The 27203-nt window shown below is 47.9% G+C and overlaps 1 protein-coding gene across 1 annotated transcript in view; it reads right to left on the reverse strand.

Annotated features, from left to right (window-relative positions):
- CLIC6 (chloride intracellular channel 6) overlaps positions 1-18611 on the reverse strand; it is a 42569-nt gene extending 23958 nt beyond the window's left edge. The window contains 2 exon segments of the mRNA XM_042956873.1: positions 17175-17791; positions 17794-18611. Coding sequence (XP_042812807.1) covers positions 17175-17791; positions 17794-18256 — 1080 coding nt within the window. The 5' untranslated portion in view covers positions 18257-18611.
- Between the last annotated feature and the right edge of the window lie 8592 nt (positions 18612-27203).

A 27203-nucleotide genomic window follows, 5' to 3' on the forward strand; every position in this document is an offset into this window, starting at 1 on the left:
AGGTAAATAACGACACAGGAAAAGACCAGCACCCTCCGTTTCAGGAAGACAAGGGAAGGTGAAGATAATCTGGCTGTGATTTGGGGGATGCCACCAATCACCAGCGGTTCATCCTGGGCACCTGGATATCCAGGCGTGTTCTGCCCTCACCCACCATGAGCTTGAGCAGCATCAGAGAGGCCTCTCTCTCTGCTCCAGCCCCCAGGTCTGTCCCTCGGGAGCCTACCACAGTCTGGATGCCCCTGCTGTTTATAGGAGCAGCTCCATGATCTGCTTATAGGAAACAGGAAACAAGGGAACGGTCGTCTGAAGGAAGAAGGAAGCAGAAACGTGTCTTGCCCCATGACTGCAGAGCCGGGAGCAGGATGGCTGGTCAAACGGGACGTGGGCATCTGTTCGGAGGGTTGAGGGAAAACAAGGAGCATAATTTTATGCTGTGTCGAAGGTGAAGCGGAAAGCAAAAAGCACCAGGGAAATGTCAGAGTCAACAAATGGAACCGTCTGAAAGCTTTTACCAAACCTAGGGGAGGGAAGCCAAAAGAAAAATCTCCAGGAGCCACAGAGAAGGCCACGTAGCACGACAGTTGTGGACACATTCGTGCTCCGGTCTGTGCCGGGGGTCTCGTGGAGTGGTGCAGAGCAACTCTGAGGGACACCGACATCAATGCCCCTCGAGACAGTTGTCAAAAAAAAGGAAGAACCTCACACCCCTTAACGCACCAAATGAGAACCTTGTTCCAGCATTTCCGTAGAAGCAAATGAACCAGAAACGAGAACCAGAAAAGGATCGGACCATATAAGACTCAGACGGTGATGTGCAAGGCACGTGCTTTGAAGCATAAAGACCTTGGAAGCCCTCCCTGGTTTTCTTTGCGCCCACCTCCCAATCCCCACAGGCAAAGCATCCCTCTTGAACAAAATCTCTGCTAACACCAATTAACCTGGCCTTCTCTGAGGACAGCCCCCTGCGACACACCCGTGTTGGGTTGTGTTGAGTATTGACAACTCCTTCCCCACAATCGGTCTGACCACGACCACCAGAGGGGTGAGAAACCAAAGTAGAGGTTTGGTTTTTGAAATTGAGACCCTTCTCCCTGCTCCCACTTGGAAGGGGCAAGGAGGACAGACAGGGCTTTAGAGATGGGAGTGTGGGAAAAATTCTCCCTCAGGCAAGGGAGGGACAGCAGAGTGAGCCCTTTGCTCTCCCTTTGAACCATCAGGCAGCTGTCCCACCCCACCCCACACTGAAGGCAATTTTATAAAAATGCCCCGAGTTATGGGAAAGAAAGGTCCTATGGGATTAAGAGCCGGTGCCCTACATTCAGGCCTCTGTGAGGGCTCTCACTTGTTGCTGAAATAAAGGCATCTACACAGACACAAAAAGAAGGGCATTCAGGGGAATAAGGGCGGGTGGGAGGGGTGGGCACTGGCTATGTCTTAGGTACGGGACCCTAAGTGGGTTAGGTGCCTCAGCTCGTCCAGCCCACCCTTCGGCATCATCTAAACCAGCCCTGCTCTGGTTCCCTGGATTCCATTTCTGTCCCAAACCACACTAACTGCCCAGAACCGTGGTCATAGGGACGCTCCGACTAAAGCCAAGAGAAGAGGCAGCTGAAAAGGGTTTGGTTTAGCACTGTCTTGTCCATGAGTCTGTTCAATAAAGATCTACTCAACAAAATAAGGCACAAGGGTAGAAATGGCACAAAACACTGGGTGCCCTTAACCAGAAAACCCGAAGCCCCGTTCCGAAAGATGAAATTGTAAATATGAAATGTAAAGATGAAATAATAAAAGAAGATTTTCTTTTAGGAAATTTGGGATGCTTGCTGAGCCAACGAATGAACTCAGAAGTCAATCCACGGATCAGGGATCCCCAAAACACACTGATAGTTAGCACACTACCACACTGTGAATAGAAGCATCCAGGCTTCCAGTGTTTTTGACTTGTCAACACATCCTCAAGCTCTAGGGGACAGTGCCATTGGGGCGAGAAGAGAGGCTCAACCAGAGTAGGGTCAGCTTCTGGAGTTTTGCTGGCTGTACTCTACTCCTGACCTAGTGTTGATACGCACTGTGTCGAGAACATTCTGAAATCCCGCCTACAGTGGACGGTGTTGGAGAAATACAGAGCCGTAAACCCACTTCGCACAGTATTCTCGGTGAATATGTTGAATAATTTCAGGGGATTTTTAACTCTTTCCATTTGGATTCAGATGCCATTGGTGCAGGAAGTAAGAACTTAATAATACTCTACAAACCTTGAATAGCTAATTCACCTAAGTCATCAGAATAAGGTGTGCCATAGGCTTGTGGTTCTGAAAATCTGGACTACCGGTTTAAAAAAAATCCATTACTGAAATGTGACTCACTGATACCTTTTAGGGGAAGGACATGCTTAATAAGGAAGCTTCATTCCTGGGAAAGATGATGTGAGTTGAATTGATATATTGACTGATTTTCCCACGGACACAATGATACAACAGATTATTTTCTTGGCCCAGAACTAACGGAACAGCTTTTATAGAAATGCCCAAACAACCACAAAATTGGGGAAGGAGCCTACGAAAGATAAAGTTTTCTAAAGGATATATAAACCCCCTAAGCGGGTGACAGAGACAACATGAGAAAAACCAATAGAAATGGGACAGAGAGTGCCAGTCCCCAAGGCGCTAAATTCTTGGCTCATTTCCCAATTTCTGTATTTGGGGAGATTCTACCAGGGCAGCCACAGCATCCGATATCCCCTGCTCTAACGGTGGAGTCCCTATTTTCCAGTCTCCCTTTCAACCAAGGGAAACCAGTCTTCTTGAAGCTCAGGTAGGAGGCAAGCCATTTGCTGACGTCTGGTCTTTTTTCTGCCTGCACCCACTGCACAAGCTTTTCTCAGCTCAGCATCGCCCTCTCCCGTCTTCCTCTACAGTGTGTGCCAGCGAAGTAGAGTTCTTACGGGTCCTACCCCCACCTCTTGGTTAAGTGCAGGACGGAGCCTGGCAGTGTGGGGCCGGGGAGCTGGCCACCTGCAGCTGGGAGGGAAGAGGGCCCGTGGGCAGCTGAGCAGAAAAGCCAGACCGTGCCCTGCTGGGCTCCTGTTATCACCACCGATTACAGTGCCAAGGCAACTGCCAAGGTCAGTAGGAAGGGCTCTATCGGCTGCTTGCAGGCAAAAAGCCAACGATTCCAATAATTCCAGCTGTATCGTCACCATGACTACTGTGGGGTACAGACCATCCGGAAGGCTTCTGGTTTTTACATTTTCTGCAAGGCAGAGAGGGAACGCTCCTTGGACGGGAAACCACCCCTTCGGCCCCACTGTGTCTCTCGCCTTCCCTCTTCCGCCATCTAGTGGTGCGACAAGATATCCAGTGGGGACAGCAACAAACCAACTCTACTGCAGAAGGAAGGGTCCTCGCAGAATGGGAACCAAACGGATAGACCCTCTGTTTCACCACACTTAGGAGGAATGAAGAGAGAGGCCGTTCAGCCCCTCGCTTTCGTATCTTTGTCGGTAGAGTTTATCGTTATACTAGCACATCATGTGACACAAATCGCACGCATCCCACTTCTTGTAAGCCTGTAAAGGAAAAATGTATCATCAGTGCAGCAAAGCCTATTTTAGAAAAGGAAAATTGAGTATTTTGTTTTTCTTACATAAATACGAGCCTACCCTCTTGATAACGCTTCTCAAGACTGATTTTGTTGGCACATCCAGCCAATGATTTAGGCTGTCTGTCCCCAGTGGAGCGGAGAGATGGGCCCGTTGGCTGCACCTTATTCATCTATTATGTTTATTAAGTTTCTTACTCCGGTCCGCACACAAAAAAGATATGCTCTATTTTGAAATGTGCTTCTCACTCTTCCTACCCTTAGAACTTAAGAACAATTTAATGCATCGTTGATACCTGGATCCTCAGAAATATGTTTTCGGTCTTAAAACTTTTTGAAACATAGATCTGAACCTTTCAAAAAGCCTATTAATCCTAACTACGTTCCCAGGTATGTATAGTATTTATTCTTTTCAACAGCCATAACAATCGATGTATTATTGCATGGATCAGGTGGCTGGCCACCCTTGACCCACATAACTTAATCACTGAGTCAAATTGCTCTTAGCTTTAAATTCTGGCCAAAGGCTTAGTCGTGTTCGTATTCATTGTCACAGTAGGTGGAATCAAGTCATAAGAAGTACACGGACGAACAGAATGGAACTTACTATTTATCCTCGTGTACGAATTATGCTTTAAAAACTCCAGGGCTATTTTTAATCCTTATTTAATAATATGGCCGGATACCAACCGAAGCTTTTACACGGACATGAAAAGCTTATTTCCTTGTAAAATTCTCACAAGGAATTATTACAACAAAGGAACATCTTGTTCTGGAAAGCCTGCTTAATAATGCAGCGTTTTTATATACCCTGGTGGTTTGCGTTCTTGAATGGATGAGAATATTCCAATCCTTGCAGTGACTGCACAGGGAAAAAATGCACGCGGCAGACAGAAGATCTGGCCACACGGAACCTCCTGTGTCTCCTGGACCTGCCTTAAACTACTCCACACCTCTCACCATGGTCCTATCTTTTGACCCAACCAGATTTCACCAGCTTAGAAGACACATAAGCCACACATCCCAGTTACTTATCGCCGATGAACAAATGACCCCAAACTTAACAGAGGGGGCTGCTTTTTTTTTAATCTCTCGTGCTCTCATAAGTCAAGAATCTGGACAAGGCTCTGGATTAGGTGATCCTTCCTTTCCAGGTGGCATTGACAAAGGTCACTCAGTGGTGTTCAGCTGGTGGAGGGGCCGATCTGAGGGGTCCAAGGCAGCTTCTCAAACGTGTCTACTGTCTGGGCAGCGTGGCCGGAAGGCTGGGCTCCGCCGGGATTGTCAAACAGAGCACCGGCAGGTGGTCCCTCCAGCTGGTGGCCTCAAGACAGGCAGTGAACAAGGCAGAAGGTGCACAGCCTTTTATAGCAAAAGCCACACAGCATCACTCCCACCATATTCTAGTGGTGACCAGGCAGTCACCAGGGTCTGGCCAGCTTCAGAGGGAGGAGAATCAGACCCCACTTCTCAGTGGAAGGAGGGTCAAAGAATTCGCAGCCATCCTTAACCCACCACCTGAAGATGTGACTGCACGATGTGCGGAAATGCTCAAATCATTTGTTTATAGACCCAGTTCTTTACGTGCTTGAACTGGCTTAAGAAAATGTCAGCAGTGCCTAAAAGCAGCGGAGTTATTTTTTTATGTTCAGTGATGGGCAGAGCAGCATCTGTGCAGAACTTACGACAGCAAATGTCAATATGTGGAGAGTGACAATCTTATGTTATTGCCGCTGCTTATGACTCAGGGTCATAATATATTGGTTAAAGTGGCAATTAACAAAAAAATGTCCTTCTCATATCTGATGTGTTAATACCTCTGAGTTTTCTTAAGCATTAAATTCTCTGTAAAGTTAAACGACACAAAGAAACCATTGAGCTGCAACCCAAAACTTCATCCAGTCTGACCTTTTATGGGAATAGCGTCGAAGGCAGCCAGCCTGGGGCTCAAACAAAGGGAACAAAGTTGGGGGTAGGGATTAAGTCAGTCCAAGATTCTTCGAACTCACCGCCTCCCTGACACCAAAGGCACCGAAAAGGTATTAATTTCCCTCATTTAGGAAGAAAGCCCATGTCCCTGTATCTCCAGACCAATAGCGCTTTTATTCTATGTGGGCTTCAAAGCATGTGATGTCTGTGATGTGCAGTGTCTTAGACATGCCTCTGGCTGTTGTCCTAAGGGCCCCATCAGTCCCCTCGTGTGCCCCCACTCAGGGAAGAGAACAGCGACTTCCTGCCCCAATTCGTCTTTCCCTCCACCCACCATGGTTAGAGGTGGGCCTGGGGCACCCAAGGGATGATGCTGGGGGTGCATAATGAGGCTCTTCCTACTGGACCACAGCATCTTCAGGCCCCAGGAAGGTTAGAAAAACACAAATATAAAGCCTTGGGGGCACTTGGGCGGCTCAGTCACTTGAGCACCGGACTTAGGCTCAGGCCATCATCCCATGGTTCATGAGTTCGAGCCCCACATCAGGCTGTCTGCTGTCAGTGCAGAGCCTGCTTGAGGTCCTCTGCTCCCCCCTCCCCTCCCTCACTAGTTCTCTCTCTCTCTCTCTCTCTTGAAAATAAAATAAACATTAAAAAAAAAAGATAACGCCTTGGGCAGAATGGGTCCAGATTTTCTCCTCTCCCTGCAGCTGGCCACGCCCTCTAGGGGGAGAGTCTTGCTGGCCCAAAGGCAGGAGAGTACAGCTTCTGAAAGGGGACCCAAGCCTCTTGCTACTCCAGAACCGCTTGGGACTCACACACTCAGAAGCAAAAGGGGGTGTGGGGGCAAGTCTCTATTTAATTGGCATGGTACCCTTCTCCTTCATAAGCATGAATGGCTGCTTCGTAGAGATAACAAAGAAATGACTGTAGAAAGGACGCGTGGAGTGCCCCAGATCTCAGCTCGAGGCCCGCCTCGTCAGTGTGTTGTAATTACGGTAATTATATGGCATTGACATTTGCTGTAGTAAATCCTGCAGACAGGTTGCTCTGTCCATCACTGAATATAAATAGACAAACAAACAAACAAACAAATAAATAAATAACTCCGTTGCTTTTAGGCACCGCTGACACTTTCATAGTTCAAGTGAGTAAAGAACTGTGTCTATAAATAAACGATCTGAGCATTTCGGCACCCTCTGACATCACGTGAAATCACGTGATTGCGCGATTCCCATAAAGATGGCTGCAAATTCTTTCACCCTCCTCCCACCGAGAAGCGGGGTGTGAATCTGGCCAGCCCCCTGGGGACCACCTGGTCACCAGCAGGATATGGTGGGAGCGATGCTATGTGGCTTTTGCTATAAAAGGCTGTGCACCTGCCGCCTCATTCACTGTGTGTCTGGAGGCCACCAGCTGGAGGGACCACCTGCCGGTGCTCCGTTTGACAATCCCGGCGGAGCCCAGCCTTCCGGCCACGCTGCCCGGACAGTGGACACGTGTGCGAAGCTGCCTTGGACCCCTCAGATCGGCGCCCCCCCACCAGCTGAACACCACCAAGTGACCTCCGTCTATCTCCCCCGTTCCGTTCTTTCACTGTACCGCTTCCTATAGTCTCCTGCCATACAAACCATACAAATAGAAAGCCAAAGATGATTTGCAACATGCACACAGCTTGAACAGCTGTTCGATTACTGTGCTCAGACACAAGCCGATGTCTGCGAGTGCCAAGTGACGCGTGAGGCATTCACGGCTAACTGAGAATGTTCGAGATGACCTAATTTACACTCTGCAAACTGACCACCCAATTCTTTGTACCTGATGCGGTAGCCACGCGTGTACATTACCATCGTCCACTTACCCGTCTATTACACACAGCACAGTCTTCCCAAGGCAAGAGACTGCAGCGGAAGGGCAGAGCCCAGGCTGTCTGAGGTCTAGAGGCCAAATCCCCCCCTTTAGGGATCACTGCCCAGCCTGCTACCCTATTTCTCCCACCTGTTCCAGCAAACCGCCCCCCTCCCCCCCACACACACTCCCCTTCCTCACTCTAGCCATTGCTTCTGGATCACTCTCTAGGCTGAAAACTCTAGAAAAGCAGGGGCTGTGTTCATCACTGTTTGTCACTGTTGTACCCCGGCCCCAAACACAGGGTCTGCTACTTGGCGGGCACTCAATCAATATTTGCTTTAAATAGCCGCGTGAGTCCAAAACACCACTCTGGAGTTTAGAAGACTGAAAGGCACCTCTTACCTCTCCCCACAGCAAAAGACTCAACTTTCATGTGGCCAACCAAGCACCCAAGGGAGGAGAACCAGGGAGTTGGGGTAGAGCTCACAAAGCCAATAAAAATCTAGAATTAGAGACTATTTTTAATCTGATGATTTCTTACACAAACATATAAGATTTGACTTCCCTTGCTGTGTGAATAAGTATATATCAACTGTTCTCCATAGAGCTACCCCCTCCCCCAAAGCTTCAAAAGTATCTCCCCGAATGATCTTTGATATCTGAGTGTTTCAGTTCCCCCTCCCACTAATTAAACATAAGCTCTGAGCAGTCTTTCACAATTCACTGGATCCCTACAAATAGGCTATGGCATCATTCTCTGTACATTTTGGTCAATTCTTTGGACAGATGGAGGCAGAAATAGAACATCTGGCGAGGAGACAACCTCAGAAATGATATTTTGATATCACTGCATCACAGACGATTACTTTTCACGATGGTTTTTATTTGTGGGACTCAAATACATTCCAGTAGGTGGCATGCCAACATCAGAGTGATGTAGCCGTGTGGCATGAAATGATCCCGCTATCTTAGATATTTGAAATTTTGTTTTGAACGCGAATTCTTACCATGTAAGAAAGAACTTAATTCTCAAAGGGCGTGTGCTTGATAAAGTGTAACGTGCTCATTAAAAAGAAAGGGAGAGAGGCAAGAATTGAAATACCTAATCCCTCAGGACTTAAGAAGTTATAGAATATAAAGTAAAACAGAGGATTTGAGGATTCCAGTAAATTAAGGGGCGCCTGGGTGACTCAGTCGGTTAAGCGGCCAACTTCAGCTCAGGTTATGATCTCGTGGTTCATGAGTTCGAGCCCCGTGTCAGGCTCTGTGCTGACAGCTCGGAGCCTGGAGCCTGCTTCGGATTCTGTGTCTCCCTCTCTCCCTGCCCCTGCCCAACTCATGCTCTGTCTCTCTCACAAATAAACAAACATTAAAAAAAAAAAGATTACAGTAAATTAAGTTGGGGATGTCATTTTATTTTTAATGTTTATTTATTTTTGAGAGCGAGAAAGAGAGAGCGGGGGAGGGGCAGAGAAGCAGAGAGACAGAGAATCCCAAGCAGGCTCCACGCTGTCAGTGCAGAGCCCGACACGGGGCTCCGTCCCACAAACTGTGAGATCATGACCTCAGCAGAAATCAAGAGTCAGACACTTCATCAACTGAGCCACCCAGGCGCCCCTGAAGTTGGAGAGTTTAAGAGTGCTGTCCCAGCCTATGCTTTGTTTTCCTGCGCATCAATTCCAACAAGTTACCAAGACTGAAAGGATAAATTACTCCAGTACAAATAGTCAAAACAGTCCAATAAAAATATATGCAGCCCACATGAAAGACAATGGTCTAACTTCCTTAATACAAAAATTAGGAAAAATAAGGTCAAACATTCATTTGACAAATGGGCAAAGGACAAAAGCGAGCTGCTCACAGCAAAAAAGATGTCAATAGTTGTTAAATATAAAAGTATACTCAACCACACATACACCAAAAGAGATATGATCTAAGAAGTGAGCTTCTGGGGCACCTGGGTGGCTCAGTCAGTTGAGCGTCCGACTTCGGCTCAGGTCATCATCTCGCGATCTGTGAGTTCGAGCCCCGTGTCGGGCTCTGTGCTGACAGCTCAGAGCCTAGAGCCTGCTTCTGATTCTGTGCCTCCCTCTCTCTCTGCCCCTCCCCCGCTCATGTTCTGTCCCTCTCTCTCTCTCTGTCAAAAATAAATAAACATTAAAAAATTTGTTTAAAGAAGTGAGCTTCCATATGTGATTACATATGCACAGAGGGATATTCATTACAGGGTGGTTTAACATCCAAAAGAAGAAACTAATGGGGCGCCTGGGTGGCTCAGTAGGCTAACCGTTGGGACATCTGCTCAGGTCATGATCTCACTGCTCGTGAGTTCAAGCCCCACATTGGGCTCTCTGCTGTCAGCATGGAGCCCCCTTCAGTTCCTGTCTGCCTTTGCCCCTCCCGAGCTCATGCTTTCTCTCTGTTAAAAAAAAAAAAAAGGAAACTACCTAAATATCCACCTATGGGAGACTGACCACAGAGTACATCTATCACTAGAAAACTATGAAATTTTTAACTCGATCAGAGTTAAATTTTTAGCTCGATCAGAATTTAATCAAGCTACAGGTACAATGGGGAATGATATCTAAGATATACCATTAAGTAAAGAAAGCAAGATGTAACCCAATGTATTTCCAGTGTACTACTTTATATGAAAACAAAATTGGGTGTGGTACTTTTAAAAAAAATATGTCTGTGAGGGATGTCTGGGTGGCTCAGTCAGTTAGGCATCCAACTTTGGCTCAGGACATGATCTCACAGTTCGTGAGTTCGACCCCCATGACGGGCTCTCTGCTGTCAGCACAGAGCCTGCTTCAGATCCTCTGTCTCCCCCTCTCTCTGTCCCTCCTGCACTCCCACTCTCTCTGCCCCTCTGTGCACATGCATGGTCTCCCTCTCTCTCTCGCAAAAATAAATAAACATTAAACATCTAAAAAAATAAAATAAAATAAGACAGAAATCACAGTGTGCGACTTCTGAGACTTGGTCATAAAAGGCATTGTGGCTTCTTCTCTCTTGGATCCCTGTTCTAAGAAAAGCCAGATGCCATGTTGTGCCAACATGAGAGCAGCCCATGAAGAAAGCCCCGAGTGGTGAGGATTCGAACCGCTTGCCAACAGTCATGTGAGTCAGCCACATTGAAAGTAGATCCTCCCCTGCCCCAACCAATCCATCAGATGAGACCACAGCCTTGCGAACGTCACATCTAGCAATCTCATAAGCTAGAACTACCCGACCAAGAAGACCCCAGATTCCTAACACAGAGAAGCCATGAATAACAAATGTTTGCTGTTTTAGGTGCTAAGTCTCAGAGTAATTAATTTATTACACGGTGATAGGTAACTAATGCAGTGAGGATATTTACATGCCAGCTTCAATATGCACAGAATACCCCTGGAAAGAGATTCAGCGACTGTCTCCAAGAAGAAAAACTGAGAAGCTGGACCTCAGGGGTGGAAAAAGACTGACTTTTTATTGTATTGTATTTCATTGTATCTTTTTTTAATGTTTATTTATTTTTGACAGAGCAAAAGCAGGGGAGGGGCAGAGAGAGGGAGACAGAGGATTCAAAGCAGGCGTTGCACTGACAGCAGTGAGCCCGATGTGGGGCTTGAACTTACAAACCAGGAGATCACGACCTGAGCCAAAGTCAGACGCTAATCTGACCGAGCCACACAGGTGCCCCTCATAGTATCTTTTTATATTTATAATCTCTGTTTTATTTCAACCTCACCTAAACCAAGATTAGGGGCCTCGTAGAAAAATAACATTTCCAAAAATAAGTATAAGATATTCAGCGTCTTAAATATTTTTCACTGTGATAGACACTGCTGATTCTTTACTCAACAGCCATTCCTCTTCTTCCTTGCTAAATAAAACTCCAATTTTGTGCCAAAGGCCATGTATCTAGTCCCAGGTCACAAATCAAAGGGGGTGTAACTATGGGTCAGCAAACCTTCTCTTAAAGGGCCAGAGAGTAAATATTTAAGGCTTTGCAGAATCCAGCTTAACATGGAATTGGATACCATCTCCCTACGGGAAGGAGAATGATGTGCCAGAAAACACGGTGACGTCTATACTGCGGACAGAGTATCTCCCTCTACCCCCAACTATGCCCAAATACAAAGCCCAGTTCATGAATCAGCACTCTGTCAGAAAAAAAAAAAAAAAGTAGAAAAAATTGATGGGAAAGGAGTCTAGGAGATTTCAATATCCACCTCCCCAACTCTCAGAGAAAACCCTCCTTTGCTGAACGTCGCAGGAGCTCACAGAGTGGCGAGAGCAAAGGCAGCCTGTTTTCAAAAATCTTCAAGAACTTGCACTAGGGATCATCGGAGGGACCCACTCCCTGTGTCTCCCCAAATACATCAAATCGACAAACACCTTAGTGACTACCACTGTATCTGCGGGTCTTCCCGCTATATATTCCTACAGCCTCCTACTCATCTTCGCTGCCTCTTCCCCTTCCTGCCAGCATTAACTGGGCGCCTACTGTGTGCCAGACCCTGTGTTGGGGGGGGGTGGCTGGAGGACAAAAGTGAGCACATCAGTGTAGTCCCTGCTATCGCCAGCATTCAGTGCTCGGTGTCTGTCCTCTGGGCTAGACGGTAAACTCCATGAGGGCAGGGACCCTGTCGGTCTTGCCTGACGTTGGGTCCCCAAACTGTAGCACACTGTCTGACACACAGTAGGTGACAAATTCACATGCGCTAGGTTAAGGGATGCATCGACAGCACTGTGACCTACTTGAACCGAAACCATGGCTCAAGAGCTTTGTACTTTCTACGTTCCTTCAAAGGCTGGGTTTTGACTTTTCTGCATATGGGAAACTAAAGAGTAAATTCACATGCCGAAAGGACCCGGTGTGGTGTTTCTGAAGGTATCTTGCCCATCTTCAGGTATCTGTTTCTGAAGGTATCTACAGGTACAGACAGATATCCACAGGATATCTGAGTGGCCTCATTGGGTCACCTTGGACTGATGCCACCGGCATCCACCTGGGCATTTACCTACCATTACCAAAAGGCACCGACCGAGAGCTTCCAATGAGCCCACGGCCCTGCCAGTGTGGGGAGAGGGACCACCACCCCCCGCCCCGACCCCGTGTGCACATGTGTGTGCAGGTGTATCAGACGTTAGCTTAACACCGCATTCCACCTCGGTTTCCACCCCAACTACCTCTACTGACTTCATAAATGTATTTGCAGGCAAGTTGTATCAGACGCTCAGAACACAAGGGACAAAAACGTCATTCTGCAGGGAGACGTAAAGCCCTAGGAGTGCACCTTTGCCCATTTCCCTTCAGGGCGCGGGGTCACAGCCCACACACGATGATGAAAATACGGCCTCCCTCTCGAGCTCCTCGGTGACCAAGCCCCGCAGGACAGGTCTTGACATGTTCTCTCCTGGCGGAAGGTGCCTAGATTGCTGCAGCCAACTGGTCTACCAGGAGCCAGTCAGCTGCTGCTCTGGACACATACCTACCCCTCCTCTCCTGCCGTGGTGGCCACGTGGTGTGGCCCTGCTTGGCTGCCTCCATTCATTTATTTACTTATTTACTTATGTTGGGGGGCAGTTCTCCACGTCAATGCTGCATGGTAATGGTTAAATATATGGTGTCCAAAAACCTAATTTCAGAAATTCCTAGACTCTGGCCCAGGATTACTCATTGGTCACACTGAGGTTTTTTTTAAGTCATGTGACATTTGCCAGGAAATCTATAACTCAGATTGTCCTACGCCTAGACCCTGCCTCAAAGTACACACGCTGGATTAGAAGCCCCAAATCTGTAAGCAAGACTTCCTTAGCGACTAAGTCCCCACAGCTGGTAAAGTCCCTACTTTATCCTTTGTTGTCAGTATTTTGTTTGTCGTTTGTTATTGTTCTGTTGGTATGTTATTATGTTGTTACCCTTTGTTATGAGTGAAGAAGAAATGACTCTTTCTTACTAAATACACTGCAGGGTTACCTTATAATTTGATGACAAATAATTAACACTTCTTTGTAAATAAAATAAAAGAATTAGCATGATCAGAAATTAATTTCCCATACAATAATTCAAGGAAGCTTTCCTGGGCCTGTTCTATACGATTTTGGCTCTTTTACAAGAATACGTACTTGCGTACTTATGGAATAAAACAAAATGGCAAATTAGTAGGATGAGAATTTTCACAAAGATGGAGATTATAAACCACCGGGTGGTTAAAAGTAGAAGCAGATTTTATTAGCACATGTCACTGGGTCATATGTCATTACTTTGTGGTATGTTTGCAACCAATGTATGTATTTTAAAAAACAGGGGGAAAAGCAAAAGTTAAAAATCACAAATAAAATATGGGCCAATTAATAACGACGGTGTTGGCCAGGCCGTCAGGAGATGTTTGAAATGCTTGCAGTACTCTCCCTGAAAAAACAAATCTGTGAATTCTGCACTCCAGTAATGGCATAGAAAAACTTGACATGTTTACAAAACCCAGAAGGTCAGATGCCGATTATGGAGTAGAGCCCAAAGAAGAAGCCCAAAGAAAGCTAAAGCTGGCAAAGAAATTCTATTTTGAACTAATTTAAGGATTTTAAATCAAAAGTAAGAATTAGCAAACTCAAAAGATACAAGCGTCTAAGAGGTTTTTGCTGGGGGCCCCTGGGTGGCTCCGTCGGTTAAGTGTTGGACTCTTGGTTTCAGCTCAGGTCATGATCCGGTTCATGGGATCAAGCCCTGGGTCAGGGCCTGCACCAACAGCATGGAGCCTGCTTGGAGTTCCCTCTCTCTCTTTCTCTCTCTCTCTCTGCCCCTCCTCTGCTCACGTGCACACACACACTCTCTCTCTCTCTAAATAAATTTTAAAACATTTTTTAAAATAAATAAATGAAAGGTTTTTGCTTGATTTCTACTTTGGGGTCTTTTTTTGTTTTCAAGTAGAATGATTTGAAGGTGGAAAAATTACAGGGGATGCCTTAACAATCCTATGAGGCACATCTGAAGTGACCCTCAGAATTTCTGTCAAAAAGTAGTTGCTTAAAAACCCATCTCCCTAGTTGGAGATCTGTTTTCTTACCCTTTTTTGTTTTTGTTTTTTTTTAAGTAGGCTTCACACCCAGCACAGAGCCCAGTGTGGGGCTTGAACTCACGACCCTGAGATCAAGACCTAAGCTGAGATCAAGAGTCGCATGCTTAGCCAACTAAGCCAACTAAGCCCCTCAGGCTCCCCTGGAGATCTGTTTCTTTAAGAAAAAAAAGGGGGGGGGGCACAAATGATCACCAAGATGATCATGTCAGAATAAAACAGTCTGGATAGCCCATATGGGGCTCTGCCCCTCCCCTGCTCACGCACTCACTCTCTCTCAAAAAAATAAATAAACAAATATATATTTAAAAAAAAAAAAAAAAAAAAAAAGCCCCTTGCCTCCCGAGCAGGATCTGAGAAGAAAAATGTATTTTTACTTTCCATAACATTCCTATCCCCAGAGAATGGAGGTAATTAGGTATCTAGAGAGATTTTTCCTTTAAAGAAAAAAAGGAGGGCAGGGATGAAATGGACAGGGGACCATTTCTGTGCAAAAGCAATAGAAGTTTGTGGAAGCTAAGCAGATATAACCATAAGAACACAGGTTTGCACCATGCTTATCTCAAGCCATGGTACTATTCTAAGTGCTTTACATAATCTAATTCTTGAACAACCTCACCGGTAGGTACTATTATTATCCCCACTTTATCCATAAGCAGTAAAGGCTTAGACAAGTTAAGTAGCTTGCCCAAGGTCACACTGCAAGAGAGCAGCAGAGCCAGGATTTGATCCCCTGGCTGTGGGTCCATGCTATTGATTACCATGGTAACCGTGGCTGTCGTGCACACAGGCACCCATTCAAATCTTCATCGTGTTCCAGACCTGTGCTCCACATGGAGGGGAGAAGATGAATTTCACACAGTCAAGGGAAGAGGTGAAACACACAGGACGTGAGTGGACTTTCAACAGAGGGACACCCAACCCAGACTGGGGTTGGAAAAGGCTCCCCAGAGGAGATGATTCCCCATGATGAATCCAGACACCCCGCAGGGGGCAGGGAGAGAGTCGAGATGGAAAAAACTTGATTCAGGCAGAAGGTACAGCACCTGCAAAATCTCCGGGCAGGAAAGAATGTGTTTCGCTCAAGGAAAGGTAACTCGTTCAATATGGCTGCCATAGTGGTACCATCGGTAACAAAGGGGGGCGGGGGGGGGGGGGAGACATCCAGACAACACCAAAGAGGCAAGAATAACATCATGAGGGACTGACCTTGTGGCCGGACTAAGGGGTGTGGACTTATCTGAAATTCTGCAATAAACAACTGAAGAATTTTACACGTTGAAACAACGTGTAGCTCACTGGCTGTCACCAAGGGCCTGGGTTGGAGACAGTGGAGAATGGAAGCAGGACAAGGTAGGAAGGTGTTACTGTATTTCCGAACTGTAACAAGAGGCTGGAAAGATGTGCTGGAATCAGGTGGCCATGAGACCAGAGCAATGGGAATTTTTCAGATCAAGAGCAGATTTGGGGCACACACCACAGGCAGGGCATTTGGCTCTTCCCCTCCCCCTTCCCCCTCCTTCTCCTTCCCCTTCCCTACAAACTTCTAGCTCTCAGAGGCCCTTTGGAGGGGCTGTGCCCTTAGGTTCTATCCCAACGCATAATCTTAAAAGGCTCCAGGGTTTTCAAAAAAGCTCTGTAACAGCCCTTTCCCACTAGTGAAGAAATACATGCCCTCTCCTCCCTAACCCCCTTGCCACCCAAACAATTCTTGAAATTCTGATGTTAATCACTTTGGAAACATTTCTCCTTTTGCTTATTAGAATTTGCTTACATTCCCCGCAAGGAGCTTTAGGTCCTAACTGGCTTCTATAAGCCTGAAAGTATTCTGGAAGGATTATGATTCAACATGCAATGCACATTCTTGGCCTTATTATCTGCTGCTTTCCTGGTCTGGCCACAGGTCTTCAGAACAGGACTTTTTTAACCAAGATCCCCATGTGGGGGGCAGGGGGCAGGGGGTGGGGGTGGCTACCACTGGACCTCGCCTCTCATTTTTGATGCCTTGTAGAAATGCCTGTTTAAACTCAAACCTCAAAACGTACTCAGTCGTGCCCTACAGAGTCCCTAACAAATTCACTGTTCTCCTCCCATTTGAAGTAAGTTTGAAATACGACATAAAGGCAGATAGTGTTCAAGCCACCAGCATCTTGTAAACGTCCAGAATAAACATTAAAATGCTCAATAAACACCCTAATACGTCATAAATTTCCACTTTCCTTCCAAATAGACCTCATCGATTCTACCCACCAAAGAGGGATACTTTTGGGGGGCTGAAAACCCTGGCCAGCCCTGGGCCTCTGAAATCGGAGTCCTGGGGATACTTCTCGCATTACAACCTGTTTGCATTTTCCCCCCTCTTGAAGTATTAAGCTTTCTTTGGCGTCAACTGCTCTGAACATCAGTAGGGTGTGTCGCTTTTTTTCTTCTTTAAGTTAATTCTTCAATAACCTCCGGAGGAGAAGGGCCAGTTTGGATTTTCAGAGCAAAGGACAGTGGGGTGCTGGCCCTGCATCCCCCCACTTCCCCCGACTGCCTCCACCCAACCTCTTCCTTTCCAAACCATCGTGTCTCGCTGAAACGCTCCTTAAAACTCTCCCAAAACACCCAGGATGTCCTACCTCCCTCCTAGGAATGGAAGTGACCCTCTTGACACTGGGGACCCCTGGAAGACCAAGACCAAAAATGGGAGGGGGCGTGCTAAGAGCTGGGGAAAGCTCAACTTACCTTCACGAAGAGGGTGATGTCGTGCTCCTGTCTCGGGGCCCCCTCTTCGGAAGCCTCGCCGTCCTCCCCGCGGCCGTTCACCCGCGCGGTCTCGTCCGCGCCCTCGACGCTGCTCTCCTCCGCCAGGTGGTTGCTGAGCTCGGCCTCCGGCTCCGGGGCCCCGGTCGGCGCGGCCGCCTCTGGATGCGCGCTGCTGCTGTCGGGGGGCTCCTCCTCGCCCGGCCCCTCCGGGCTGCCCTCTCGCCTCTCCTCCTCTGCCTCCTCCATCTCCTCCTGGGGTCCACCCTGGTCCCCTTCTTCGACGGCTTCCGCCCTCGCGTCCCCGGGGGCCGCTTCCTCCGACTCCCCTGTCCCCGGGGCCCCCGCCTCGTCGGCAGGCCCCGCCGCTGCATCCCGAGGCTCCCCCGCCAGCTCCCCGGGGCCGCACCCGCCAATCTCCGCCGCCGCGGCCTCCGTGGCCTCGGCCTGGGGCTGGGGGCTGCGGTCCCCTCCGTCCCGGGGTTCACCCTGGGTCCCGTGCGCCCCTCCCGCCTGCCCCGCTGCGTCCATGCTGGGCCCCTGCGCCCCCGGAGCGCTGCCTCCCGGTTCCCCCGGCCCTCGCTCCGCTTTCTCCTCCGCCCGGGGGCCTCGGGCTCCCCGGGCTCCCCCTGAACCTCCGTCGCGGCCTCGCCCTGCGCGCCGCGCCCGGGGCTCGCGTCCTCCGCCTGCTCCCCGCCGCTCGCCCCCTCCTCTCCCTGGGGGCCGTCGGCGCACCCCGGGGCGCCCTCCTCGGCCTCCGCCTCCCCCTGCGCCGCCCTCGCGCCCCGCGTCTCGGCCGCCGGGCCACCGTCCGCGCCGGGCTCACGCTCGCCCGCGCGCCCTCCGTCCCGGTCGGGGCTTTCTGCCCGGTTCACCGCGGCCGTCGCGGCTGCGCCCGCCCCCTCGCCCCTTGGCGCCTCCGCGGCGCCCTCGCTGGCCTCCTCCCGCTCCGCCTCCCCTCCCGCGGCCTCCGGCTCACCGGGTCTCTCCGCCACAGGCGCTGGGGCCTCGGGCGGCCCCTGGGGGCCTGGGGGCCCTCCCTCCAGCTCCGCTGCCTCGGCCATGGCCGCAGATCCCTGTCCTCCGCTGGGGACCCTTCCTTGACACTGCTGATGGGGCAAGGGGCCCTGGGCGAGGAGGTCGGTGCCGGAGGGGCCGCTGCACCCCTTCCAAAGGGACGCCTCGCTCTGGGCTCGGGTGGCGCAAAACGGGCTCGACCTCAAGACACTGCGCCCCTCGTCCCGGATTTAAGCTTTCTGTTATCTTCCTCCACCGCAACTGTTTCTCCCAGATTCAAGTCTGCTTCCCACCCAGACTCCAATTCCTACCCGGCTTCGCTGGAGGCGCGGGCCACCGAGATAGAGAGCGCGGCTGGGGAGGGCTTCTTAGCTCCCACACCCTTTGAAATGCCTGGCCCGCCGTGCAGGGACTGACCAGTTGTCATCGGTGCCAACTCCGTCCCCCTGGGGCTTGGGCGGGGTTTGCACCCCATCCTCTCCCCGCGTTCAGGTGGCCTGGGAGCCTGGCCAATGACAGCCTTTCCCGTGGCCCTTGTGAATTTCAGTGAAAAGATCCCGGTTCTCCTGGCAGCTTGGGTGTTTTCTGTAACAGCATCAAGTTCCAGAGCCATTTAAATCACACACACCCCCAACACCACACGCTGGGCACCCGAGTACCCAATCTCCACTCTCCCCCAGGGAGCCCAGGGTTAAGTTCCTCAGCTGATATCCAATGCAGATGCCCATGTTCCGCCTCAGTGTCCCCAAACAAAGGTGGTAAACCCAGAAAGCAAGAAGACAGGGAGACACCTTTCCAATTTTGCAGGACCCTCCTGAGAAGTTCCAGAGGCCCCTATAGAGAAGGAAGAGTCCGTCGAGGCACTTTGATCAGAGATGGGCTCTGTTGTGCATGAGGGAGACCCCCCTCTCAGGTATGACAAGTACAGCATCTTTGCACTGTGGAAAGGCTAGATCCTTTACCTCTCTGGTCCCTGAAAGACTCTCTAAGAGTCTATCTTGCAGATGCTCTTAGATTTTCCAAGCCCCTGGCCAGTGCTTTAGCCTGAGTTGTGTGTTAGGGCTTGGGGAGCTGTGGGTGTTGGGGTTTCGAATACAAGATTCGAAAGATGGGAGCTGTGGCATTCCCTGGGTCAGGAACTTCCTGGAATCACAAACTGGACACCTTCTCCCGAAGAAAAGGAAGTTAGGAGGAAAATTACGTGGTAAGTTCACTATGAGCTAGGCTAAATCATGTGGGTTACAGAGAGGAGGCTGGTGCCCAGGATGGCCCAGGTTGGCCCAGGATGGCCCAGGATGGCCCAGGATGGCCCAGGATGGCCCAGTCTAAGTGCGGTGGAGCAGGGAGCCCAACTCAAGACTGATTTGAGTCATAGGGCTCTTAATGGCTTTGACACTGTCCTGAGACACGTTAGTCGATCACTTCTATAGAGGGCTCTGTTATCACTAAAAGACCAGAGGGGATCTTTGGTAGGGCTTGGAGTCACACATTTGGCTCATCACCGGGATGTCTCTGTCTAATACCCACTGACAGGTGACAAGACAGGAGCCCAGTGTCACCCAGATTCATGCCACCTTTCTTCAAGGTTGTGCCCTATCCAGAAAGGAAGGGACCGGAAGGTTCATCACCACAAAGCACGGCACATCTACTCAAAGCCCCACACTCACACATGAGAGCTAGACAGACATGTCAGACACAGGCCATGCTCTGCAAAAGCTCCCATCACCTAGAGAAAGGAATCCTGCTGCACTCACAAGGCCGGGAGATAGCCATTAGCCTCATTGCTTAAGGAAGGAGAAAAGCCAGCGCAGTCAGCCCCGAACAGCAAACACAGCACAGGACTGCCGTCCCTTTATGCAAACCCCGTGAGCACAGGACTGCGGTCCCTTGACGCAAACCCCGTGAGCCCTGGTGTGTTCCAGAAAACAGAAGTCCTGATTATAGGAAGGTTGGCATCTCTTAAAAACCTCCTTTTGAATCAAGCCTAGAGATGATTAATGGGAACTCAGTACAGTTGACTGGCTGGCTGAGAGCTGGTCCCCAGGAGTGTCCTTGTAGAGAAACAGCATTCATAAAGTCTATTCTGTCCTCGCAACGGACCCTACATCTCAAACAAGGTCATTTTATTCTATAGGATTAGGATTTAATTTTTTATAGTGTTTGGATTCGTTGACTTACACTGACATTGGCTTTCAAAATAACACCTTGCCGGGGCGCCTGGGTGGCTCAGTCGGTTGAGCTTCCGACTTTGGCTCAGGTCATGATCTCACAGTCTGTGAGTTCGAGCCCCATGTCAGGCTCTGTGCTGACAGCTCAGAGCCTGGAGCCTGCTTCCGATTCTGTGTTTCCCTCTCTCTCCGACCCTCCCCCATTCATGCTCTATCTCTCTCTGTCTCAAACATAAATAAACATTTAAAAAATTTTTTTAATTAAAAAAAAACAAAATAACACCTTGCCTTCTGTAGAATGTGGAAGCTTTCACTTTTCAATAATAGTCTTAACAATTTTTAAATGTTTATATCACATAATTCTGCAAAGTTCTTTTATTTTCTATAATTCAGCAAATGCATTATTTTTACATGAATACAGGCTCAAAGCTGAAAATAGAGAAGACAGAAAATAACAGAACTCTTTACAATTTTTCTGAAATCCCATTACTCACAATAAACACTTTCTTCGGGGCGCCTGGTTGGCTCAGTCGGTTAAACATCTGACTTCGGCTCAGGTCATGATCTCTCAGTCCGTGAGTTCGAGCCCCACGTAGGGCTCTGTGCTGAGAAAGAGAGGCTGTTCTAGACTCTAGGCACACAGCAATGAGCAAACTGTATGCCTTCCATCGTGGGGCTTTGGGCTACAGCAAAAATAAGTAAGCAGTTAAGCCAGACACTTCCGGATAATATTCAGCTTTATATAGACTTTACACTCGTGTGTGCACATACTGAAAACCTTAAGTCCTTTCTCTCACACCCCCCATCCAACCTGCCAATAAATTCTATTGTCCACTTTTTAAAACATATCCAGGGTGCGCCTGGGTGGCTCAGTCGGTTGAGCATCCAACTCTTGATTTCAGCTCAGATCGTGATCTTGTGGTTCGTGAGTTCGAGCCCCGCATCTGGCTCTGAGCTGACAGTGCAGAGCCTGCTTGAGACCCTCTCTCTCCCTCTCTTTGCCTCTCCCCTGCTCGCTCTCTCTCTCTCTCTCTCAAAATAATAAGTAAACATTTTAAAAAATAAATAAATGACACATATCCAGAATCCAAACTCTTCTCTCTACCCCCAACTGCCATCCCACTGGGCCAACCCACCATTACCTCCCAGCTGGTCCCCGGGTTTACCCTTGCTTTTCATCAGTCTGTTCTCCACCGCACAGTCAGATGACTCCCATCGAAATCATGAGTCCACCAGTCGCCTCGTATGCTTGAAATCTTTCAAAGCCTTCCTGTCTCACACCAAGAGAAAGTCAAGTCCCTACACATCAAGTATGGCTCCCATAAAATCAGGCGTCCCAGTCTCTTTCTGTCCTCACTGGCTTCCTGCTGTTGCCAGAATCTGCTAGGCATTCCGGATGCTCCCTACATCCTTGGATGTTCCCTATATCCTTGTAGCTCATCCCTTACCTTGTTTAGGTTTTTCATAAGCTCTTTTCTCTAAGCACCCTATGTGTGTGTGTGTGTGTGTGTGTGTGTGTGTGTGTGTGGTGGTAACACTTAAGATCTGCCCTCTTAGCAATATACAAAACCATATTGTTAACTATAGTCGCATGTGGTACATTAGACCTCCAGTATTCATCCTGCATCACCGAAACTTTGTACCCTTGACCCACACCTCCCTCTTTTCCCCTCCCCCAGCCTTTGCTAACCGCTATTCTACTCTCGGTTTAGATGAACTTGACTATTTAGATTCCACATATAAGTGAGATCGTGCGGTATTTGTCTTTTCTGCATGTGGCTTATTTCGCTTACCAGAATGCCATCTAGATTTGTCCCTGTCACAAATGGCAGGTTTCCCTTCTGTTTAAAAACCAAATAATATTCCATTGTGGGCATATACCACATTTTTTTTTTATCCATTCATCCATCAAAGGATATTGAAGTTGTTTCTATATCTTGACTGTTGTGAGTAATGCTGCAGTAAACATGGATAAACACCCTATTTTAGAACACAATTCCTGGGCGCCTGGGTGGCTCAGCCAGTTAAGCGTCTGATTCTTGGTTTCGGCTCAAGTCATGATCTCATGGGTTGTGGGTTCGAGCCCCATGTCAGGCTGCGTGCTGACAGTCTGGGGCCTGCTTAGCATTCTTTCTTCCTCTCTCTCTCTGCCCCTCCTCCTCCTCCTCTCTCTCTGTCTCAAAATAAATTAAAAAAAAAAGAATAACTAAATCACAATCCCTACTCACTGTCAGCCTTTTCTGCCTTATTTTTCCCCCATAACAGTTGTCTCCATATGACATACAATGTGTTTTATTTCCTTATTGTCTGTCTCCCCCCCTCCTCCCCCACCCCCTACTAGGATGGTGGTCCCATGAAGCCAAAGGTTTCGTTTGTCACTGCCTAGAACAAAACTGGGCACATAGTAGAAATTCAATAAATCCCGAGCAGGCGAATACATGCAAGCTTGCAAATACATACGTATCATCCCGAACCTGTTTTCAAAACTACTTTTCTCAGTTGGTTTTGTACTTCAGGGGACAAGCTAATGTCACAAGACACACTGTTTGCAGAAATTCTTATCTGCTGGCTTTGGCGAATACTTCAGCGAATACTTTTAATCGTTAGCAAAGGCCAAGTCAGCTCATGAACAGAAACACAAAAGGAAACACCAAATAAACAGAATCGTGAAGGTCGAGGTGAAGTTGCTTTAGAGGTTTGCACATTGTTAACTCGGCAACCAGCACCAGATTAGCTATTTAAATACCAAGGAGGGTTAAACAGAAGTGACAGAGTCAAGGCTGGGAGACAAGAGGCAAAGGACTGGTAATCAAGCGGCTTTTAGAAATTACTGGTAACTACAAAGCTTTCTTACCATGTATTACGAGGACTCATGAAACAGCACAGCTCAAGGATTACCAAGGAAAAACTCAAGGGTTTATAAATAAACAATTTATTTTTTTATTGTTTTATTTATTTCTTTTTGAGAGAGACAGAGAGAGAGAGAGCAGGGGAGGGGCAGAGAGAAAGAGACAAAGAATCCCAAGCAGGCACTGTGCTGTCAGCACAGAGGCTGACGTGGGGCTCGAGCTCACAAACTGTGAGATCATGACCTGAGCTGAAATCAAGAGTCAGAAGTTCAACTGACTGAGCCCCCCAGGTGTCCCATAAACAAACAATTAAAGGATTTGTTGTTTTGCGGTTTTTCCGGAACAGATAGACTCATTTCCATGGAGATCTCTTTAGCGAGCTTCTGGTCCTTTCAGAAGGGCCCCTGGGATTTCGATGTATGTATAACATTCAGCTCATGGGATATGCTATGCCTGAACCAAAGTCCTTCCTGCACTGATTTCTTGTCCAAGAGCTGGTCTTTCTTGCCCAAGAATGGCCCCCAACCTGCTCTAATTTTCCTGGCTTTGCCCAGTTAACTGTAAAGGTGTATTTCAGTTTAAAAGAAGGCTATTGCTGAAGAATAGACCTAAATCGGAAGGCAGGGGTTGAAACACCGATATTCCTTCTCGCAAGTCAATAAGCACATCACGCAAACCAACACGAATAATGCCATGGTGAAATGAGTGGGTTCTCGGGGCACACTGTTGCCTGATTCAAACCCCGCTTTATCTCATATTAACTCTGCGATCTTCACTAAGTTTTTCATCTAGAACAGAAGTTCTAGTAGGACCATGGCCGTTGTAAGTCAGAGAATTACGTATCCTACCCAGCACGGCACTTGTTATCGTCGGCATTGTGACCTGTTGGTTAGTATTGTCCCAGAGGACACATCTTGACAGAACAGTGCATTGAAGTGTTGGAAAAGCCGTGACACTTCGTCCCACTTAGCCCGTGACAGTCCTGAGTCAACCTGTTGTCTCAGGAACATAATCACAAGCCACCCCCTGTCACTCTCAAAAGTGCCTCAGTTGGGATGATGACTCATATGGTCACCCTACCAGGAACTCACCTAGCTAGTGAGAGCTTTTTCTGTTTTCTTTCCACATGATCTTGCGTTGTTCTCAAAACAAGCTAGATTTGAAACAAATACCTGTTGGATGAGGGAAGAGATTTTTGAGGAAGAAGAGGAGGAAGGGGAGTGGAAGGAGGAGGGTTTGATTACAAACCACTTGCTGAAAGCCCTTCTGGAAAGGTAGCCTACAATCTGGAAGGGAAAGACGAAGTCATGTTGCAGGCTTCAGGTGTGCCGTGGTCAGGCCGGGGACAAGGGAAGGGGTGGAAGGGCGTGGACCCCCGTCCCATGCCACACTGGCCCCTGGACAACTCTGTAAAGTTGTTTTCTAAACATTTTGATGTTGTAGAAACTCGACTTTCTTTAAACTTCAACTTTCGGGGCACCTGGGTGGCTCGGTTAGTTAAGCATCCAATTCTTGATTTTGGCTCAGGTCATGATCTCACAGTTCATGGGTTTCAGCCGCACGTCAAGCTCTGCGCTGACAGTACAGGGCCTGCTTGGCATTCTCTCTCTCCCTTTCTCTGCCTCTCTCTCTCTCTCTCTCTCTTTCTCAAAATAAATAAATAAACTTAAAAAAACTAAACTCCCGAGTTTTTCTCTCCTCCCTCCAGTCCTTCAGAACCCAAAAATCTACAGAGATGGATGGAGGTGTGCGTGAGCACTGGGCTTCACATACGTACGACAATTTTGCCCCTCGTGGGACATCTGGCAATGTCTGGACACATTTTTTGGTGTCCTGATTAGGGGCTGCTGCTGGCATCTAGGGAGTAGAGGCCAGGGATGTCGCCGAACCTCCTCCCATGCACAGGACCCATGCACAGCCCCCCACCACCAAGAATTAACCAGCGCATAATGTGAATTCTTGCCTGAAAGGAAGACCAGTCTCCCTCCAGCACCCCCCCCCCCAATTACAGGGTGTTCCATAGAAAATGCCTTTATCCCATATATTGAATCTACTAGGAGCTTGGAATAGTAGATGAAGGGTTGTTGTGTTGTGTTAGGGGGCAGGGGTGGTAATTCCTTAAAACATGTCCTGCAGATTACTAGTGAATCCTGATGAGAAACTTTTTGAAATGATAGACAGGTTGCGAGATTTGCATCTACAAACCTAGGCTCAACTCCTCATTCGGCTGCTTACTGGCCATGTTATAGTGCACAAGCCACTTCTTGGTGATAAACCTACTGCCCTGGGCTCCCCTGAAGAGATAATCTGTAAAGTATTTTGTAAACGTGGATGTTTCTGCACAATCACCAAGTGATAATGGTTTGCTTTTGGGTGGTGATCCAACGGTCGGTCCTATTAGTTTTCACTGTCCAGATATTGGAATGGATCTCACTCTTCTATAACATAGGACATTTATCTAAAATATTAATCCCTTGATACTCGTCAAAAAGTCAGCTTCCATGGCTGATTCCCTGGCATCTGTTGACACAAAGGTTTAGAAAATCCAACATCTTAAACGTCTATTCCTTATAGGAAATGCTGGGGGGAAAAAAGTTATCTGTCAGAATGAAAACAGATGGTGCTAAAGAGAAAGGATGACACTGGAGTGCGCCGTGTCCCCACATACCCAGAAAAATACCTCTCATCTGCCGGGAGCTGGGTGAGCTCTAAGTGGCCATGAGAAGCACAAGCTGGCCATTGTGAGACTTGGCAATCTTTTGTTTTTATCATTTTACTTGTAACTATGGTTCAGGAAAAAGTGAGCGCCATATCACAAGATTAAGTTAATCATCCCTTTATAACATAGTCATGAAATTGCCCTTTAAAGAAACCATTTCCATTCTACTCACAGAATTGAGAAGACCTACCCATCCATCCATCATCCAACCCATCCATCCATCATCCAGTCCATCCACCCATCATCCAACCCATCCATCCATCATCCAGTTCATCCACCCATCATCCAACCCATCCATCCATCCCTCTATCCATCATCCACCCATCATTCATTCATTCATCCACCACACCACAAACTCTTTCTGAGGACCTTTCTTGTGGCACAGACTCAGCTAGTATTGGAGAAATAAACATAAATGGAACAAGGGTCCCACCCTGCTGTGTAATTCTGCAGAGTGGAAAATCCTTACTACACTATAAACGTTCTGATGTTCATGCCGGTTCATGGCTGGTATTTCATGCCACGCCTCATCAATAACTTTGATTACACATTTTTTTAAGATCTTTAACCACACTCTATAAACTCAAACATGCCAAGGCCCTGCTTTGTAAAAATATTTTTGTTGCTCATGTTTCGAATCATGTTTCTTAAAAACTTGGAGTCAAATGTTTGAAATGTATTCTTGTTTATTCAGCACACTGAGAATGAAATCATTTAGCTCACGACTTTCACACTCCCAAATCTTACAATATTTGAGCTTTCCTTTTTTAATTTGGTTGAGTTTAATCTGATTGGACCAGAAAGAGATAAAGGTTGTAAAAGAGGGTCTAGAGGGGGAAGAGCCTCGGCTCTGTTGGCACATTCACCCCAAGAATGTATGTGTTTGATCAGGTAAGTAGTGAACTCAGTGACTTTGGGAAGTCCCTTTCACTTGATGGGACATCACCCTGAATGAAGACCTTGGATCAGATGATTACAGGGTTCCTTCAGCACTGGAATTCTGTAACCTATGATCTAACACCTCACGTATTTAGAAATCACTAGCCAGAGCTGAACAAAGCTCAGAATCAGGAAGTGAGCAGAAAAGGTCTCCCCAAGCCAAAAACAATATAACTGAGTTTGCCTCTTCAAGTGTGAATGCTTTCCCCAAAGATGAGCAACTGAGCTCTCATTCCAAGCCCATGACTTTATTCTAAATTCAACCTAACCTATTTTCCGGTGTCTTGATTCAGAACCCATGAGAAACAGCAAAACAGGA

Source organism: Panthera tigris, chromosome C2 (genome assembly GCF_018350195.1).
Source record: "Panthera tigris isolate Pti1 chromosome C2, P.tigris_Pti1_mat1.1, whole genome shotgun sequence".
Classification (NCBI taxonomy): domain Eukaryota; kingdom Metazoa; phylum Chordata; class Mammalia; order Carnivora; family Felidae; genus Panthera; species Panthera tigris.